At 46.2% G+C, this 21,568-nt stretch overlaps 1 protein-coding gene across 6 annotated transcripts in view; it reads left to right on the forward strand.

Moving 5' to 3' along the window:
• The window catches only part of gdpd5b (glycerophosphodiester phosphodiesterase domain containing 5b), a 203,535-nt gene that overhangs the window by 112,979 nt on the left and 68,988 nt on the right, over positions 1 to 21,568 (forward strand). For 5 of the 6 annotated variants that reach the window (XM_048533552.2, XM_048533551.2, XM_048533554.2 and 2 more), the window contains 2 exons: positions 11,356 to 11,459; positions 20,071 to 20,164. In XM_048533552.2, the coding sequence (XP_048389509.1) occupies positions 11,356 to 11,459; positions 20,071 to 20,164 (198 nt within the window). Of the gene's footprint in view, positions 1 to 3,723; positions 3,836 to 11,355; positions 11,460 to 20,070; positions 20,165 to 21,568 lie in introns of those variants that run through there. The other variant, XM_048533556.2, reaches the window with a different exon arrangement.

A 21,568-nucleotide genomic window follows, 5' to 3' on the forward strand; every position in this document is an offset into this window, starting at 1 on the left:
TGCAGATGGCCCAGGATGGACATGTCACTCGGGGAGTGGGCGGGAGAGTTCAAATGGTTGGCAACCAGAAGGTGGTGTTGGTTATCGCATATAGAGCACAGATGCTCCTTGAAGTGGACCAAAGCAGTAATTGGTCTCACCAATGTGGAAGAGGCCACATCAGGAGCAACAGATGTAGCAGATCAGGCCTTGTCCATTGTCACAATGATTCCACACACAAACTGGAGGAACAACACCTCATATTCCACCTTGGGAGCTTACAGCCAGTTTGTGAAATCACCCCCAACCCCAACTTCATCCAATGTCCAACCACCCCACCCATCCCCGCCTCCTGTCCATGTTCTGTCCCACCTATCCACCCCACCCTCCCCTCTGACCAATACCCATTACCCCTTCCTGTTCTTGTCTATCACCATCCCATCCACCTTTCCCCTCTTTCTTCTATTTACTTCCCAGCTCCCTTCCCCAAGCCTGATGAAGGGTCTAGGCCTGAAATGTCTACTCTCCTCCTCTGCTGCTTGACTTGCTTGAACCAGCTCCATATTGTATTGACTTTAAAATGATATCCCCTTATTATTGACCCTTCAGCGAACGAGAACAGCTGCTTTCTATCCAGCCTGTCCATGTCCCTCATAATCTTATACATCTCTATAAGGAGCCCCCCTCCACCTCCTCTGCTCTAAAGATAACAGCCCGAGCTTATCCTGCCTCTCTTCATCTCTGAAATGCTCCATTCCAGGCAGCCCCCTGGTGAATCTCCCTCTGCATCCCCTCCAGAGAAATTGCATTGTCATATCTTGGAGGGCGATAAGACAGTGTATTGTCTTGCCCACATTTGACACACCTGAGGCGAAGAGGAATTGAATTCTGCAGAGGAATAGGAATGAAACATTTCCTTTGTGGGGGGTGGGGGGGAAGCGGTGGTGGGGGGGAACTTGTGAATAATGTGGCATCTCCAGTTCATTTACTGTTTTCCCATTTTAGTTCAGTCTGTTAGACAGTTCTCGTGAGTCTTTTATTCAATAAAGGTATTTACTGGCATGTTATTAATACTCAGCCCTGCTGGCACCAATATTCTTCAAACTCTGCAGTTCAGCAGGACTGCAAGCTTCAGTGAATGGAATTCCTTCAACGCAGTGTCGGGTGACAATAAACCCACAACACAAGGACTGCATCTTAAAACTGAGAGCTTACAGCCTTTATTAAAGCGATTGCACAAGCAGACTTCTGGCGACAGTTTAATAGCTCAGAGCTTTCCCTTTTATTTCCTGCCTTAGTGTGGGGATTGAGGAGGTTTCGCCTAAGCAGTGGGGGCCCCCTGAATACTGCTGGTGTCGAGATGGAGCTTTAGAAATGTTGGGGGGAGGTGGGGGGGGGGTATTTTGACCTGGCGTAAATTGTCCAATTTCAAAGCATTTGGAAAGATTTTAGAAATCATGCTGTTCCTGCAACGTAGGCAGCAGTCAAGAGTCATCCACATTGCTGTGGGTCTGGAGTAACACGCAGGTAAGGATTGGCAGATTTCCTTCCCAGAAGGCGTTAGTGAACCAGATGAGTTCCTACTGCAATTTTAAGGTCATAGAGTTGTACAACATGGATAGAGACCTTTCGGACCAGAGTCTAATCTTATTTGCCAGTATTTGGCCCATATTCCTCAACGGTTCCCATTCCAATGTCATTGTACCATCTGCCCCTTTCAAATCTTTCACCTCTTACCTTTAAAACTATGGCTTTTGACTGTAGTTACACGTGTTCCCCATCTGTGAAATGGAAGGTTGTGAGTTGAACCCCATGTCCCCAGAGTGTTAGCTTGACGTTCTCGATTCTGAGACCAGTGACGTTACCTCCACATCACCACCTCCCGACTCGGGGTGAGAGAGCCATAAACAAATCCAGCTCCGGCTTCTCTTCACATAGAGGGTGGTCAGAATGTGGGTGTGTTTCTCCGCTAACCCCCCCCCCCCCCCCCCCAACCCCCCACTTTAATTCTTCAATAGGATTTTGGGGTGGGTGGGTGATCTGCATTAGTTGACCATTTGGATGTGCCCCCTTGAACTGGATGGCTTGCTTGGCAGTATTAGAAGTATTCCACGTTATTGAGGGATCAGAGTGGCATGTGCCGCCTGCCTGTCTCTCCGTTCCTAGCCTCCACTAATTCCTCTCAGTCTGTTTTGAAATGCAACCTCTGTCCCAGCGCTTCTGAACTCTCTCCCAAAAGGCTTAAGTCTCCCTACATATATCTCCGCAAAAACCTGAATCTTCATCCATCACTGTCCTCTTCTTGCCTCTTTATATCCTCAGTGTTTTGTCTTCATCAGCATTCTTGCCTCTGAATCAAGGTATTGTTGGTACAAATCGCACTCCTGGGACTTCAGCACAACACAGAATTGTTCTGAGTGGAAGGAGGCCATTCAGCCCATCAGCTCTAGTATCTAGTGGCAATCTCCTGCCTTTTCCTTCATTCTCTTGCATGCTATTCTGTACAAATAACAACTCGATGCCCCTCTTGAAAGCTTCAATTGCACCTGACTCCATCACATTCCCAGGCAGTGCATTCCAGACCCTAACTACTGCTGTGTAGCAAGTATTTTCTTATGTCGCTCTTTGTTTGCTTTAAATCTGTGCCCTCTCTTTTCTTTCTTTATGTATTACAAGGTGGAACAGCTCCTTTATCTACTCTATCCAGCTGGTTCATGATTTTAAAAACCTCAATCAAGTTCCCTCAGCCGTCTCCTCTCCAAGGAGAGCAGTCCCAACTTCTTCCGATTTGCTGTGTTCATCCAGCTCTACGCCTTATCTCTTCTTCCAATCTACCCTCATCGCTGATATTTCTCCTCTCCTGGAGCCATTCTTATTAACCTGCACTCTAAGGCTTTGATATCTTTCCTATAATGTGGTGCCCACAGCTGTATACAGCACTGCAGCAGAACTCTAATAAGGGTCTTGCACAAGTTGAGCATCGCCTTCCTGCTCGGGTATTCTGTGCTCCTATGAATAAGGCTGAGAACACTGTGCTTTATTAACTGCTCCCCAACTGTACTGTCACCTTTGATGACCTATGCATGCCTGCACTCGGGTCCTTCTGCTCCTGCACCCCCTTTAGATTTGTACCCCCTGTTTTATATTGTCTTTTCCAGTGCTCCCCTGCCCAAAATGTATCCCCCTGCACTTCTTAGCAGGCAGTTGCGAGGTGGTACTCTCTCTTTAATGAGAACTCTTTTTCCCCATCAATTATGCGCTGGATGTATTTTGGAAAAGGGGAGGACCTTCTTCCCAGTGTTCCACCTGATAATTATCCCTCCCCAGATGACTTGGTCACTTGTGCCCTTGCTACTGCTTTTCTTACACAGAAGTGCTACATTTCAAAGCAAAGACCTACCCTTCTGGCGATAAGGAGCTTTGGGTTGTTCCGAGGTTACTGTAGAATTGGAATTTTTCTTTTCCATTGTGAACTGTTGGTTGACATAGTCACATGGAGAAGCCACAATAGGATGGGTGAGAACTGGAAAGGATGCCCAATTCTGGAATATTGTTCTGACACTGATGTTGAGTTTTCTTACTGGGCAGAGCAAGAGTTAACATTGTGCCTGGCTGTGTTTTACGTTGACACTGCCTTAAATGACATGACGTTCCATTTTTAGCATCAACTTCTCTCTGTCAGAGGGAGGAGCAGCAACGTTGACAGAAATGCTAACCAGTAATTCATCCTGGGAGACAGTTAGAGACATTACAGGGTGCTACTTAAACAATGTGTTGTTGTTGAAGAATTCCCTCGCTAAATCTCTGTCGCCTTTTGAGGATTGTTGAAAACCTTTCTCTTTGACCAAGTTTTCAGGTAATGTTGGAAAATATTTTCAGGCAAACTTGGTAATCTTTGCTGACGTGGCTCAGTGCCACGCTACATTCAATAATCTGATGTGTCTGACTATTTCAATGTCATCCAAGGCCCTGTCTGTCCATGAGCTCATCTAATACTTGACTGACATGATATAAAATTGCCCAATTCTATTTGACCCATGACGTCCTGTGTTCATTGACAGACTGGCATTTGACAATGCTTTGCCTTTTCAACCCACATCTTCCTGTTCAGGTTCCTCTCGCGCTCTCGCTCTCTCTCTATCCATGCTCCTCCTTGACCCAACACGTGGTCACCTGCTATAAGGCCTTACACTTTGACCCTGGGTCACTACTGAAATGTCTTGGGAGGGATGAGGAGTGGTTGCAGGAGTGATGCCCCGATAATGGGGGAGTTCAGAACCCAGGGTTGCAGTTCAAGATTAAGGGGTAAACCTTTTGGGGCTAAGAGGGGAAGAAATTTCTTCAAGAGGGTGGTGAGCTTGTGGAACTCACTACCACAGAAAGCCCTTAAGGTCAAACTGTTGTGTTGTCGAGGAGGAGGTAGATTACAGCTCTATTGGTTAAAGGGACCAAAGGATAGATGGGGGTTGGTGGGGGAAGGGCAGGATGAGGGTATTGAGCTCTCTGATCAGTCATGATGGTAATGAATGGCAGAGCATGGTTGTGGGGTTGAATGGCCTATTCTTTCTCCTAACTTCTGTAATTCTATGGCTAAAAGGGCTACACAAATGCAACTTCTGTTTGTTGCTTTAGATAAGCTGCGAGTGCGATTCTTGATGCAGAGTGGAGCTTTGCAAAGCTATGAACCTCCAGATGATAACCCAGATGATGTACAACAGTGGGAGCTGATAGATTGGTGACGCCCAGTGTCCCACCACAGCACCCACACCCAGCTCGGTGAACACTGTATACCTGCTCACCTTGGCACAGTTTGACACAGAGGGGACACGCCTAGGGATGGATGCTGAGTGTGAGCTGTAGCCAACAAGCATGGCAACGCTTTCTTTCTTATCTCTCAAATTTCTGGAACATTCCAGTCAGCTCCCCTTCTTGAAAGCAGTGGCTGCAGCGACATGCCTACCTGGGAAGGTGGAATGGACTTCAGCACGAGAGACACACTAGTTGAGAGTGGGGGAGGGTGAGTGAACTAACAATGGGGCCGTGGTGCCATGGTGGGAGGACATAGCAAGGTAGGAATGGTAGTGGACAGTATAATGAGAGGAATGGATGCTGCTCTCCACAGCTGAGAGTGGGAATTCCAGTAGCTGAATTGCCCACCAGTGCCAGGACTGAGGATGTCTCGGGGTTGGAGAGTGACTTTTCCTTCCATTTTCTTCATCCATGTTGGTACCAACAGTCAAGTATTAGATAAGGGAGGAAAGGGATTTTCGCTGAAAGACTTTGGACTGGAAGCGGAGTTTAGCACAAACCATTGTTGCTGAACAAAGGCAGGCAATTAAGAAAATGGTTCTCAACCCACAGTGAAGACTGTGTATCCCAGTGAGCAAGAAGGAGCCTCAGAAGGGAATGAAGGATACGTCAGGGACGTCAGTAGATAGAATATGTTTGGGTTTACAGAAGGTATTTGGTGAGGTAGCGTGTATTAGGCAACTTAATAAGAAAAGAACCCAAAGTGTTGGTGGTAGTCAGATAGAAGATGGACTAACCAATAGAAGGCTGCCAATCTGGACTGGGGAACGCTTTCAGAATGGTAATCGGTAACTAGTGGAATGCCGCAGGGATCTGTGCGAGGGCCACAATCATACACGACACGTATAAATGATTTAGGCGAGGGAAATTTAATGTACCATAGTCAAGTTTGCAGATGATATACAAATAGGTGGAAAGGTAGGTCTAGAGGCTAAGTGAATGAGCAGAAACTCAGCAGATGCAACTTAATTTGGCCTAATCGGGAGGAATGGAGGAACTGAAAATTACCTCAGAGCCTGTGAAAAGCAGAGAACAGAGGGATTTTGGAGTCCTCATTCATCCAAGTTAAACAGGGAATGGAGAAGGTAGATGGGATGTTGGCCTTTATTTCAAAAGTAATGGAGTTTCAAAATGGGGAGCTTTTTAGGAAATCTGTATAAGGCCTTAGTCAGACTACAGCTGGAATACTGTGAACAGTTTTGGGGTCCTTATCTTAGGAAAGATCTACTGGCATTAGTGGTAGCCTAGAGAGCGTTCATTGACCTGACACCGAGTATGAATTGACTTTGTTACAAGAGGTTGAGTAGACTGGATCGGTACTTTGTTGGGGATCAGAAGAATGAGAGGTGACCATATTGAGCCATGCAAGATTCTCAGAGGACTTGACAGGCTAGATGTGGAAAGATTGCTTCCCTTTGTGGGAGAGTCTAGGGCCAGAGGGCATCATCTTAGAACAAGCAATCGCACAATTATGACAGAGATGAGGAAGAATTCCTTCTCTCGAAGGGGAGTGAATCTGTGGAATTCTTTATCACAAGACTGTTGTCGAGGCTGGGCCATTAATATGCTCAAGGCTGAGAGAGACAAATTTTTTAATTAGTGAAGGAATCGAGTTAGGAGAGTGGAGTTGAGGACTATCAGATCAGCTACAATCTGATTAAATGGTGACACACACTTGATGGGCCAAATGGTCTACACCTGCTCCTATATCCTATGGTATCTCAGTGCAGTGCTGTACTGCAGAGTGAGCATAAGACACAATGTTCAGACCTCAGAGTGGGACTTAAGCCCACAACCCACTGGTTTGAAGAGGTAGGAGAGGTACCCTGAGCTATCTCTGACCTTTTTCTGTTGGGAGCTTGAGAACCTGACTCTCCATGCCTTTGAGACTGAGAAGGCAATAGTGTCTGAATCTTGGGTGTTGTCCAGGAGGAGCTATAATGTGGAGGTGGGAAATGACAACTTTGTGGCAGCGTCTCATTGCTCTTGGCGCTCTCCTTTGTTTGCCGTCTTTGTCGATAAGCTGTGTCACTGTAACCAGTGTTTGTGAGCTGGGCTGACACAGGCCTGCAATTAGACAGTCTAACCCCATCTGTTGGGAGATGCTATTTTCTTTACCACTGAAGCAATTCTGGCCCCAGATAAGAGGAGCTTCAATTTCAGACATCCTGTTGTCAGTTTCTGCAGACGCACTGATTACTGTAATTAACTTTTAGTGGCAATGAAGGGTGAACTTAACCTTTTAAGGAGCAGGGGTGGTGGTTTGGGACAGAGGGGGGTGTAGTTTCTGCACCTCGGTAACTTTGTTTGATGTGGCAGAGCTTGATCACCAGCAGTTTGCCTTTAACCCCTTGCTCTCTCTTGTCAAGTGGTTTGCTCTAATCCATTTAACCGGTTTTAAACATTTACTGGATGATTGGCAAGATGGATAGGCAGTTAACATGCTAGCCCTCATTGATCAGACCTTTTTAGGGTGTGGAATTGGGACATGTTGAGTTTGCGTCAGATGTTTCTGAGGCCTCTTCTGGAGTACTGTGTGCAGTTCTGGTCACTGTTACAGAAAGGATATTATTAAATTGGAGAGGTTTCAAAGAACATTTACCAGGATGTTGCCAGGAATGGATGGTCTGAGGAATAAAAATAGGCTGGGACTTTTTCTGCAGGTGCGTTGGAGGTTGTGGGGTGACCTTATAGAGGTTTATAAAATCATGACGGGCAACTTTTTTTATATCGAGCAGTTTGTGGAATAAACTTCCAGAGGAAGTGGTAGATTCAGGTACAGTTACAACATTTAAATGATACTTGGGTAAGTACATGAATAGGAAAAGCTTAGTGGGACATGGCCCAAACCCACAGGCAAGTGGGTCTAGTTTGGTTTGGTAACATTAGTTGGCGTGGACTAGCTAGACCGAAGAGTCAATTTAGATGCTGTGTGACTGAGTCCGCACACTGTTCTTCAAGGGAAGAGTGTCAAAACATGAAGACGATGATCAAGCAACTACAAGCCTTCCTATCTGTACCTCTGGGATAAAAAAGTGCAACGGTACTGAAATGAAAACCAAACCTTTTAAAATTGAACCAGATCAACACTCAGAAAAGATGTTTCGTGAGAATAAATAGCACAAAGGAGTAGGAAGGGTTTGGAGAGATATGGGCCAAACGCAGGCAGCTGGGACTGGTTTTAGTTTGGGAACATTTTCAGCATGGACTAATTGGACTGAAGGGTCTGTTTCCATGTTTAATGACTCTGAGAAGGAGAGTTCTTCATGGTAATGTCAATCGATGTGGGAATTGAACACTTGACATTGGCAACATCATGCATGACAAGCCAGCCAACTGCGCTAACTGTTGGAAAGTACTTCTCCACTCGAGCTGCAGGAACTGATGCTTGTTGAGTCATTGCCAAAGGAGCTCAATGCTTGCTGTGCAGATGCCTAGCCTCTTCCTGTTGCCTTTATGTGCCCTGCCATGGGCGGCGAGCAAGCTTCCGCCTCCAGTGTCTTGACACCAGTGCAGACTTCCCAAACATCGTGTTCCATCAGCTGTTGTGTAGGAGGCTGAAGTCATCATCTGGCAGCGCTGACAAGGAATACATTAGCACTTCCCCAGCAACAAGGCACCTCTCAGCTGCTGACATTTAGATGCTGGCTCTTTCAGTCTGCTTATGCCCAATGCTAGGCTCAAGGGCGGTGCAAAGCAAATGGAACTCAGTTGCTAGGGGTTACCATAGCATCCGCCTCCCCTGATTTCCTTGGACTTGTAACCCCTGCACCCTGTCCACCACCATTACCACCGGGCTCTTATTTTTTCACTTTGGAGATGATATGGAAGAACGCAGTGTATGATTAGGTGAGAGGTCACATGATAAACTCTCCAGGAGAGTGTCCTGCCATAGTTGGCAACTCTACCAGCAACACAGGAGAGATTTATCCAGCTTGGTTCCTGATTCGTAAACTCGTGAATAATGTGAGCTATTGTGCAATGGTGCTCATTTGTTTGATTATATAATTCAGCCCAAATGAATATTCTGCTTGTGCTGTATCCTTCTGTGGTGCATAGAGACCATTCAGCCCGGTGCACCAGCCTATTGAACTTTATGGAAACTGTTCAGTCACTTCCATTTCCCTTATCCTTTCTTGTATGGCCACACAGTACCTCTCCTGTTTAAATACTCAACGACCATGCAATAGAATACAGCCCCTTGTGAACAGTCACATAGTCAGCACAGGCTGGTTGGATTCCAAAGCCAACGGCTGAAATCGAAGCAATTGAAACAAGTCTGTCCTTTCCCAAAGTGCTTTACAGGAAATAAAAGCATAATTTGTTTCTGTCATGAGAGGGTACGCTGATACTTGAGCCCCACTACTCGCAGGGGTCATTTGCGGAGTTTTGCAAAGTCCCTGGTTTACCTGCCCCATGGACATGGGTCAGCCGAAGGCTCCCTTGTTTGTCCTTCCTCTGTCTCCCTTCACTCGAACCCATTGTCTATTTTAGGCTGTGGCTGTGTAAGGGAATCATTCGCATGATGAAGCGGACTCCAAATCCCCAGCACAGTGCAGATGTAAGAGGATCTATTTTTAAAACCAATTCTTGGGTCGAGCTACATGAGTTCTCCCTTACACAGAGGGACTGAGGTGAGTCAGGTCGAGTCGTAAGGGAGGCTTTACTCTTCCTTCCTGTAGGGTATGCGTATCTCTGGCAAGGTCAGTGTTTGCTGCGCATCTCCGTTTGCGCCTGAATTGAGTGATGTGCTGGGCCATTTCAGAGTGACCCACATTGCTGTGGGTCTGGAGTCACGTGTAGGTGAGTCCAAGTGAGGACGTGAAGAATTCTTTCTCCAGAGGATGTTTGTTTTTGTTTTTGTAATGATGGTTACCAGCACTGACGCTAACTTTTGACTTTATTTTCTTGATTTTAATCAACTGAATTTTAAATTCCTCCAACTGGGATTTGAGCCCATGTGTTCCAAGCATTAGCCAGGTCCTTTTGATTACCAGTTCCCCTCTGTGACATTGCCACCACACCATCATTTCTCTAAGCTGGGCAAGTATTTTTTTGATTGGCTTGTGGGATGTGGGTGTTGCTGATTGGGCCAGTATTAATTGCCCATCCCTAGTTGCTCCTGAGAAGGTAGTGGGGAGCTGCCTTCTTGACCTGTCGCAGTCCGTGTGTCTGGATGTGAGTTTGCTCGCTGAGCTGGAAGGTTAGTTTTCAGGCGTTTTGTCACCATTCTAGGTAACATCATCAGTGATGTTCACGAACATCAACTAGCCACAAAAAGACATTACCCACTATCACGAGTATCCTTACATACAGATGAGGAAGGACACCACTTTGATTGGGACAACACATCCATCCTAGGACAAGCCGAACAGAGACACGCACGAGAATTCCTAGAAGCATGGCATTCCAACCGGAACTCCATCAACAAACACATTGATTTGGAGCTCATCTACCACCCTCTGAGAAAAAGAACAGGAAATGACATCACCAACACAAGGAAACCTAAACAGATAAATAGAAAGCGGGACACAACACCAGCGCTTCGTCGGATGCTCACTGATGATGTTACCTGGAATGGTGATGAAACGTCTGAAAACTAACCTTGCAGCTCAGCGAGCAAACTCACATCCAGAAACTCAACCTGAGCTACAAATCTTCTCAAAACCCACTAGTCCATGTGTGTAAGGGTGGGGGAAAGAGGATGGATATGTTGATGGGTGTGATAAAGAAGGGTAGGAGATGGCTGTCTGGAACTTAAACATGGGTGAGATCCAATTTTGTCTTGTATTTGTGCTGTAAAAATGAAGCAAACGTTTTGCAAAGATATTCTAAGGAGGAATGTAATGAGGAATAGTTCCCTCGAACTTCTATTAGAATCGTAAAATTCCTTCAGTGTGGAAGCAGGTTATTTGGCCCATCAAGCCTACACTGGCCCACTGAAGAGCATCCCACCAGAAAGACCCCTTTACCCTATCCCTGTAACGGCACTGCTAAATGGTTCCATCGTGTCCAACCAGCTAACCTGCACATCTTTGGGGACTGTGGGAGGAAACCCAAGCACCCAGAGGAAACTGATGCAGGCACGGGGAGAATGTGCAAACTCTACACAATCGGTCACCTGAGGGTGTAATTGAACCTGGGTCCCTGATACTGAGAGGCACCAATGCTAACCACAGAGCCAACGTGCTGCCCCATGATCATTAGATGATCACTTTTTTAAAAAAAACATAAGGGAAGGACCCACAGAACTCTGTCCCATTTTGGTCCAAGCTTGTGTAAAATTTATATCTTATACAGGGAGCTGAGAAGACCGGGGAGAAACTGGATTGTGTCCTGTGCTGAGAGGCTCATGCAGAGTGTTCAAACTCTGCTTGTGTTTCTGAATTGGTGAGAAAACCCACGTGGGTCTGAGCTACTTTTGTAATGGAGTAGGTTTGGACCAGAGGCTGTCTGGTGTCAGGAGAGTGACCCGAGGTTAATTTGTGTTGAGGGGCCTGCCTTGTGCTTTGAACACAGTTCTGTCATACTCGGCATCCTGACATGTTCTTGTTTCTCTCTCTGTAGTGGGAGCGGCTATGGTTCCTTATCCTCTGCACCACCTTCTTCATGACTCTGGTCTGGTTCTACTTCTGGTGGGAAGTACACAACGATTATAATGAGTTCAACTGGTAAGTGGAATGAGGTGGTTTCATGATGTTTAATGTGACAGTGGTCATAATGCACTGTGTAAACTTTTAGACGTCCTGGAGCTTTGACTGCAAAGTGGTTAGTAATGTTCGTACCATTCAAATGCCAGGCAATGACCATCTTCAGCATCTAGCCATCTTCGCTTCACATTCAATGGTGTTACCATCACTGAATCCTCCATTATCAGCATCCTGGGGCTCATCATTGACCAGAAACTCAACTGGGCTCACCACATAAACACAGCAGGCACAACAGCATGTCAGAGGCTGGGAATCCTGTAGCGAGTAACTATCTCCTGACTCCCCCAAAGCCTGTCCCACCATCTACAAGGCACAAGGCAGGAGTGTGATGGAATACTCCCCACTTGCCTGGATGGGTGCAGCCCCAACAACCTCAAGAAGCTTGACACCATCCAGGACAAAGCAGACCCTGTTCAATTGGCACCACATCCACAAACATCCCACTCCCTCCTCCACCGATGCTCAGCAGCAGCAGTGTGTACTATCTACAAGATGCACTGCAGCAATTCACCAAAGATCCTCAGATGCACTTTCCAAACCTACGACCTCTTCCATCTCGAAGGTCAAGGGCAGCAGATACATGGGAACACGACCCCCCGCAAATTCCCTTCCAAGTCACTCACCAACTTGACTCGGAAATATATTACAATCTTCCATGTTGCTGAGCCAGAGTGCTGAAACTTTCACCCTAATGGCATTGTGGGTCAAGAAGACAGCTTACTACGCCCTTCTCAAGGGGAGCTCGGGACGGGCGATAAATACCAGCTCAGCCAGTGACGCTCATGCCCCAGAAATGAATAAAACTAAAAGCTCTCTCCCAACAACGCTGTGTGAATTTGATTGTACAACACCGCAGCAGTTCAAGAAGGCAGCTCATCACCACTTTTTCTCCAAGGTAGTAAGGAGCGGACAATAAATGCTGGCATGGACAGCGATGCTGAAGTCCTATGAACAAACTTTTTTTTTTTGAAAAATGAGGTGGTCAACATGTGCCCACTAGACTCGAGCCATCGACAACAAAGCATTAAAAATCAAAAGAACTGCAGATGCTGTAAAGCAGAAACAAAAATAGAACTTGCTGGGAAAAACTCAGCAGGTCTGACACCGTTTGTGATGAGAAATCAGAGTTCATGTTTCAGGTCTAATGACCCTTCCCCTCAACTGCAGTGCATTACTGTCTGGTGAAGTGGTTTTGTTATGTCAGAGAGGGAATTATTAACCAGGACAGCCCCAGGGAAACCATTTTACCTCCTTAGATGCCCCCGCCACCCCCGACAAGCCACACGACAACTCTTCAATTGAAGTAATGGGCCAATATAACTGGAAACGCTGGAAGAGATCCTGGGATTCCTGGGCTCCTTGTGGTGAAGGATGAGTTAAAGAGGTCGTGGTACAAGTGACCTTTAACAATGTCCCACTGAGAGGGGTGGTGTCTTTGCTAATAATGGGGTTTGTAATAGAGTTGATACAGCAATTGTGTCTTTCCAACACTGCCACAGGCTGTCAGGGTCTATAATTACACAGATCGTCCCACACTCGCTGTTATTCTCTGTAAAGGTTTTGTTCTTACTCACTGTGCCAAAATGATACAGAAGCCGTTAGCAAATCAGAGAGAGAATTTACGTTTCTATAGCTCCCTTTGGGTCCTCAGAATGAACTCCCAGCCATGGAACTAGGACCACTCGTTTAACAACATGGGTAGGGCCACGATGAATTTGTGCATAGCAAGCTCCCACAACCTGCAAACGATCAGATTGTCTTGTGTTCTGTGTGACATTGAGAGAGAATTATTCAACAGAGAAGGTAGAGGGATCCTGGTGTCCAAGCCCCTTCTGAAACATGTCTCCCTGTGACAGTGCAGCCCGCCCACATTGGGAATGTTAGCCTGGGCTTGGGGCTCAGTTCCCTGGAGTGAGCCTGGCATCATCTCTACTCTGACTCTGAAGTGCTGAGCCACTGCTGAATGGTGAATATAACAGGTGTCATTGCATAGCCCCTCTCTGACCCTGCAGCTCCCGGTGCTTTGTGTTTATGGAAAGGGAATAGCTGGCATTCCGGCTCCACACTATTTCTCCCTTCCTTCCAGTACATCCGTTTGATTCCAAGGAATTTACAATCATGCCCTAATGCAGTGGCTGGATGAATAAACCAATCCTCCCGTGTGGCACTGAAGATGAATGGATAAGGAAGGTCCCACGTACCGAACCACTGCTGCCTTTTTTGCTCCTTGATAAGATCTATACGTAGCACATCAGATCATTGTCAAATACCTGGACATGCCCCTATTCCTAAACAGCTGCTTCCCCTGCTCTCAGATCCTTGATTCAATTCCATCTGGCTCTGTGTCCAATACCTCATTGATTTGTCCTCTTTGTAATGTACTATGCAAATACAAGTTGTCATTTGCTGTGCTTCCTACATTGACGCATCGAGCCTGCATAAAGCTCTGGTTGCCGCATTTCAAGGAGGATGTGAGCTTCCTGGAGATTTGCCAGAATGGTTCCAGGGTGGTTTTTACTTTAAATTCACTTGTGGGATTTGGACATTTTGTTGCCTGTCCCCAGTTGCCCCTGGTGAAGGTGGTGGTGAGCAGATGCCTTGACCCACTGCAGACCATGTGCTGTGGCACAGTATGCTAACGAAGGAATTCCAGGGTTTTGATCCAGTGGCAGTGAAGGAATGGTGATTATATTTCCCAGTCATGATGATAAGTGGCTTGAAGGGGAATTTACAGGGGGGTGGTGTTACCATGTATCTGTTGCCCTTGTCCTTCGAGACTGAAGTGGCCATGGGTTTAGAAGATGCTGTCTGAGGATCTTTGGTGAATTTCTGCAGGGCACCTTGTAGATCGTACACACTGCTGCTACTGAGCATCGGTGGTGGAGGGAATTGATTTCGGACTTGGTGCCAATGTTCAGTTGGAAAAGCTGGGATTTTTTTTATCAGCGATAACAAGGTGGAGAGCTGGATGAACACAGCAGGCCAAGCAGCATCAGAGGAGCAGGAAGGCTGAAGTTTCCGGCCTAGATCCTTCAGAAATCTGTCGAGTGAAGTGAATTTAAAGTTAAAAACCGCCCTGGACCCATTCTAGTGAATCTCCAGGAATTTCTGAAGAAGGATCGAGGCCCGAAACGTCAGCTTTCCTGATCCTCTGACGCTGCTTGGCCTGCTGTGTTCATCCAGCTCTACACCTTGTTATCTCAGATTCTCCAGCATCTGCAGTTCCTACTGTCTCCTTTTTTTTAAATCATTCCCTTGTGGGATGTGGGTATCTCTGGCTGGGCCAGCATAGATTGGCCTCACAAATGTGGTGGTGAGCTACCTGTTGAACCAATGCAGGTAGTGATGCAAAGGGGATCAAAGAGAAATTTGATGCATTCTGTGGCAGATTTTGACAGCTTCAGATAAAGTGAACAAAACAACACTGATCATACCCAGACAAGGGGAGACCGATTTTCCCCAAAGTCCAAAGATGTGCAGGTTGGGTGGATTGACTATGCTAAAATTGCCCAGTATTCAGGGATATGTGGGTGAGGTGCATTAGCCATAGGAAATGCAGGGTTACAGGGATATGGTACAGGAATGGGTCTGGGTGGGATGCTATTCGGATGGTCAGTGCGGACTTGTTGGGATGAATGGCCCGTTTCTACACACTCGGGATTCTATGATTCTGTATGCCTCGTTTGGAACAGGAGGAAGAATATTTTGTTTTTTTACGCAGCAAAATGGTAACGACCCACAAACTGCTGCATATGAGGTGGGGGATGTGGAAAGCCGAGATCCCGAAACTCAAAAACATAAGGACCGCGAGGTGATGGCCTAGTTCATGCAGAGACTCAGGCAGTGTTCGAGGGACCTGGGTTCAAATCTCACGATGGCAATTTAAATTTAAATTTTTACCAATTCACTTGTTTGAAAAAAAAATCTGGAATTAGGAGTCAAATGACAGCCATGAATCCCTTGCTGATTGTCAGGAAAAACCCATCTGCTACTGTCCTTTAGAGAAGGAAACTGTCATCCTTACCTGGTCTGGCCTACATGTGACTCCAGACCCACAGCAATGTGGTTGACTCTGAACTGCCGTCTGGGCAATTAGGGATGGGCAATAAATGCTGGCCTAGCCAGAGATGTCTTCATCCCACGAATGGATGGATGTGGGTACAAATGCATGGTTTAAAAGATACTTGGATGGATATCTCAATTGGGACGTTTTAGGTGGATATATCAATGGGAAAGGTTTGGAGGGAAATGGACCAGGAGCAGGCAAGTGGGACTAGTTCTGTTTGTGATTATGTTCGGATGGACTGGTTGGACCGAAGGGTCTGGGCTGTATGACTGTACATCTGTAAAGGCTATTCGGCCCCTCGAGGCTGTTCTGCTATTCGTTATGATCTTGGCTGATCTGATCATGGCTTCAACTCCACTTCCCTGCACGCCCACAGCACCCCTGTTCCTCATCCTCCCACCAAATTCGATGACAAATCAGCCTCCCTCTGAGGGTTTTTGACTCGGCTTGCACTGCCCTTTGGCTGGAGAATACCAAACGCTGATAACTTTGAGAGAAGAAATTCCTCCTTGCCCCCAGATGAAATGGGAGGTTCCTTATTCTGAAACTCTGCCTCCTGGTTCTGGAGTTCTCTCAGGGCAGTGAGCGCTCTGTGTCTGACCTAGTCAGGCCCCTCAGAGTCTGAGATCACCTCTCATTCTTGTAAACTCCAATGGATACAGGCCCGGCCTGCTTGATTTTTGGCCGCTCGACAGTGTCTCTTGCCCAGAAATCAGTTGATAGAATCACTCACTGCCAGAGAAGGCTCAAAGAGGAATGCATGTTTGAGGGAAATAAACTTTCAGAGCTCGGCAGCTATCAAAGGGCAACAGGTTGCTGCATGGATAACCACGTGGACTTGATGGATGAATGGCTTCCTCCTCCTAAGCTCTAATGTCTCTGTCACTGTGGCTGTTGAGTCCCTGTGTGTTACGAAGCTGATTCATAACTAATTTGTTTTCTGCTGGATTTAAGTTGTGAAAGATTGTGGAGAAGTTGGATATGTTTTGGAAACTTGGCATGATTGCTTTAAAAGAGGTCATTGAAATGTCACAGTGAATATCGTACATTTTTTTCCCCTAATAAAGGCTTTCTAGAAATCGCATGTTGATAATACCTTGCTCTGCTGCTGACCCTGCGGGGGCTGGTTTTGAACCAGGACTATTTTGGAGGTGTTCTTGATTTTTTTTTTTAAAATCTGGCCTTCAGTTGGGGAACTAGAAACCTGCAAGTGAGATCTGCCCAGTTCACCTCCCTTTCCTGGAAGATTGCTGTTATTCAGTTCAGGGAGAAACCCATTTGCTCTTCCAAAAGAGTTGAAAGAACAGCTAAATATTGTACTTCCCGAGAAATCTGAGTCTGCTAAGACTCCAGAGAAGACTGTGCATGGTCAGTGACCTGGCTACACACGACTGAACATCAGAATAAGAGATTTTGGAACACTTTATGTTCTATCCTTCTGTCATCTTGACTAATCTAAGGCCCTGTGGCGTTGTTGCTACGCTATTAATCCAGATGGCCAGCTAATGTTCCGGGGACGTGTCTTCAAATCCTGCCATGGCAGATGGTGGAATTTTGAAGTCCATAGAAAAATCTGTAATTAATAGTCTAATGATTATCATAACACTGTTAGAACATAGAACATAGAACATAGAAAAGTACAGCACAGTACAGGCCCTGCGGCCCACGATGTTGTGCCGTGGAATAATCCTAATCCAAAAATAAAATGACCTAACCTACATTCCCCTCAATTCACTGCCATCCATGTGCATGTCCAGCAGTCGCTTAAATGTCACTAATGACTCTGCTTCCACGACTACCACTGGCAAACTATTCCATGCACTCTCAGCTCTCTGGGTGAAGAACCTCTCTCTGACGTCTCCTCTATAACTTCCTCCTAACACCTTTAAAACTATGACCCCTCGTGGCAGTCAATTCTGCCCTGGGCAAAAGTCTCTGGCTATCGACTCTATCCATGCTTCTCATTACCTTGTACACCTCGATCAGGTCACCTCTCTTCCTCCCTCGCTCCAGAGAGAAAAGTCCGAGCTCGGTCAACCTCTCCTCATGAGACAAGCCCTCCAGTCCAGGCATCATCCTGGTAAACCTCCTTTGCACCCTCTCCAAAGCCTCCACATCTTTCCTATAATAGGGTGACCAGAACTGTTGTTTGTAGCCGAAGTCCATTGGTTCACTAATATCCTGTAGGAAAGCAAATCTGTTGTCCTTAGTCAGTCTGGTCTACATATTACTTCAGACCCACAGCAATGTGGTTGACTCTTAATTGCCCTCTGGGCAATTAGGAGCCGACAATAAATGCTGGCCTAGACAACAACGTCCATATCCTATCAATAAACTGAACATCTCAATTGACCAACGAGTAATTCTTTCTTTGAAAAGAGAGCTGTGTTTTTCCCTAGACCCAACCATAACCTCTCTGATGAGGGGTCTGGGCCCGAAACGTCAGCTTTTGTGCTCCTGAGATGCTGCTTGGCCTGCTGTGTTGATCCAGCTCCACGCTTTGTTATCTTGGATTCTCCAGCATCTGCAGTTCACATTATCTCTGTATTCTCCCTTCCTTTTTTCCCCCTGAACTCTGAGTCTTTTGGTGATATTTAGAGGGATTTATAGTTCTATGCATGTTAACATATAGGAGCAGAAGTAGGCCATTCAGCCCATGGAATCTGCTCTGAAATGCAATGAAATTGTCGCTGAATATGTTTTGCTTTGATTAGAAACCAACAATGGTGTTTATTGTGAAATGGTGGAAAAAAAATTGTTTATTCTGTGTAATAAATTATGGAGGAGTGAGTGGTGTGACAATGCGCTACTCCAGCCTCAGTCATAACCGATTGCTTCTTGTCATGTATATAAATGATTTGGACGTGGTTATAGGAGGCATGGTTAGTAAGTTTGCAAGATGACACCAACATTGGAGGTGTAGTGAAGAAAGTTACCTCTGAGTACAGAGGGGCCTTAAACAGGCCAATGGGCCGAGGAGTGGCAGATGGAGCTGACGTTAGATAAATGTGAGATGCTGCATTTTGGAAAGGCAAATTAGGTCGGGACTTGTGTTCATAGCTCCTTGAAAGTGGAGTCGCGGGAGGACAGAGTAGTGAAGAAGGCATTTGATACGCTTGCCTTTATAGGTCAGTGCATTGGCAGTAGGAGTTGGAAGGTCATGTGGCTGTACAGGACATTAGTTAGGCCACTTTTGGAATGCAGTGATCAATTCTGCTCTCCTTGCTATAAGAAGGATGTCGAGACTTGAAAAGGTTCAAAATAGATGTGCAAGATGTTCCCAGGGTTGGAGGGTTTGAGTTATAGTGCGAGGCTGAGTAGGCTGGGGCCATTTTCCCTGGAGTGTTGGAGACTGAGAGGTGACCTTATAAATTTTCATAAAATCATGATTGGCACGGATATGGTGAAAAGCCAAGGTCTTTTTCCCAGGGTCGGGGTGCCCAGAAACAGTGGACATAAATTTCAGGTGAGAGGGGAAAGATTTAAAAGAGACCTAAGGGCCAACTTTTTGACGCAGAGGGTGGTGTGTGAATGGAATGAGCTGCCAGAGGAAGTGGTGGAGGCTGGTACAATTACAACATTAAAAGGCATCTGATGGGCATATGAAAAGGAAGGGCTTAGAGGCATGTGAGCCAAATGCTGGCAAATGGGACTAGATTAACCTAGGCTATCTGGTCATCATGGACAAGTTGGACTGAAGCGCATGTTTCTGTGCTGTGCGTCTCTCTATATTGATGACTATATCACTAACCTCTGGGATTCTCTTCTCAAATCCTACCCCCTGCCCTCCCTGGTTGCTTCTCTAAGAACCAACTTAAAATCAACCTTTTTGACCAAGATATTTAATCCTGAGTCCTGATGGCCATGGCATTTCAGAGGAATGGTGCTGGAGTTGAGGATTGTTGGTTGTGTGGATGGACAGGAGGAGGTTGGGACTGTTGCAAAAATGAATATTCAGGGGGAGGTCTGATGGAGGTGCTCAATTGGGGAAAAAAAAACACACTTTTAAGGAGGGTTTGGACAGAATTGGGTAGAGTTGTTGTTGCAGTTAGCAGGAGGATCCAACACCGGAGGGCAGAAATCAGCAGCAGAAACAATGGTGACATCAAAGAAAAGGTTTTATTCCAGCAGTGATTGATTTAGGATGCGGTACACCTCACCCAGAAGCAGATATAATCGAGGTTTTACAAAGGGAGTGGATTGTTCCTGGCCCTTTTTCCCCATTTCCCACCCTCCGGTCCCACTACCTTACTTGTGTTCTTCCAACACTTGGTGTGTTGATCTTGCGGAGAGCCAGTATCGAGGGGACAGGCTGAATGGACACCTCCTGTGTGAAGGCACTGTTACGTAATTGAGGCTCTTTGCTAAATTCCGTTCTGATAACTTCTTGTGAAGCTCCATGGGAATGATTTTACTGCATTGAAGGCTCAGTACAAATATAGGTGGCTGTTGTTTTGTTAATTCAGTGATAACTGGCCTCAAGTTGCCCTGTTGTGTTTTTTTCAGGTACATGTACAATAAGAAGGGTTACTGGAATGATTGGTCAGTCCCAGTGCTGGTCCTAGCATCGACTGGATTCATATATGTGACGTTTTTACTGGTAAGTTTGGAAGGAGATCTTTCTGTCTGAACTGCAGGGAACTTTGTTTTTCGGATGATGTGGAAATATTTGGGATGAAATTAACTGTGGGATTTGCAATGTTGCCTTGATGGAGGAGAAGAAAAGTAGGGGGCATAGCCTGGAGGAACAGAGAGGGAGAACTGTGCAGTGACACCAGGATGCCTTGACTTCCTGCGTTACTTTGAAACCTATAGGATTTTCAAAGGGCTTAATGAAAAGAACCGCGGATGCTGTAAATCGGGAACAAAAACAACATTGCTGGAAAAGCTCAGCAAGTCCAGCAGCATTCATGAAGGAAGAAACAGCTAATGTTTCAGGTCTGGTGACCTTTCCTCAGAACTGACAAGCAGTGTCAATGACAAGCAATTTTCCAGCAATGTTGTTTTTGTTCTTAAACAGGGAGTGGATTGTTCATGGCACCTTTTGCCCCCTCTCCCCACCATCTCTAAACAGGCTTGACAGGCTAAATGCTAAGCAGAAGTTTCCCCTCATGGGTCAGTCCATGACCAAAGGGCAAAGTCTCAGAATAAAGGGGCACTAATTTAAGACTTAGATGAGGAAGAATGGGGCTCCTTGCACTCTGGAGGCAAAGTCCTTGTGTATATTTAAGGATGAGATAGATTCTTGACCAGTTGGAGATTGAAGTGTTGCAGGGAAAGGACAACAAAGTGGATGTGAGAATGTTGGATCAACAATGATCTGATTTTGATGGCTGAACAGGCTTGAGGGGCCAAATGGCCCACCCCGGTTGCTATTCTTATGGTCAAGGGTTGAAAGACAGTGAAATGTGGTTACGGTAATGTGCTGACACAGGGGAAGAATGATGCTGTGCACTCGTTGCCCAAGCTGCTTCCCTCGTGGTACCCTCATTTGGGCCCGAATGTGAAGGCACCATCCGTGGGGAAAGGGTGACAGTGTGAGTGCGCCCTACTATTTGGCAGTGTAATTGCAAGGTGGAATCTGACACCAAAGAGAGCACGAGCGATCCAAATGATGTCACATTGCCAGAAATGTCTATCTTTGGCTGAACACTGGGTCCACTGACCTTGATGAGCATTGGGTTCCTGGGCCACCCGCACTCTTCCCAATGTTTAGTTCCTCCTTTCACGGGAAGGCTTGACTTGGCCTGACCTCCCTGCTGATAGATCCTGAATGATGGCATCAATTTTTTTTTTTTTTGACTCATTCTCTGAGGATATGGCTGTTGCTGGCCCCCAAGTGCTCTCCATCCATAACTGCCCTTAAACTGAGTGGCTCGCACAGACATTTCGGAGGGTGGTTAGGAGTCAGCTGTGTTGTTGGTGGTGTTGATGTTGGTTTGGAATCTGGGTGAGGATGGCAGATTTCCTCCCCTTTAAGAGTGGCTCAGTGGTTAGCACTGCT

This window comes from Stegostoma tigrinum, chromosome 6 (assembly GCF_030684315.1).
Source record: "Stegostoma tigrinum isolate sSteTig4 chromosome 6, sSteTig4.hap1, whole genome shotgun sequence".
Taxonomy (NCBI): Eukaryota; Metazoa; Chordata; class Chondrichthyes; order Orectolobiformes; family Stegostomatidae; genus Stegostoma; species Stegostoma tigrinum.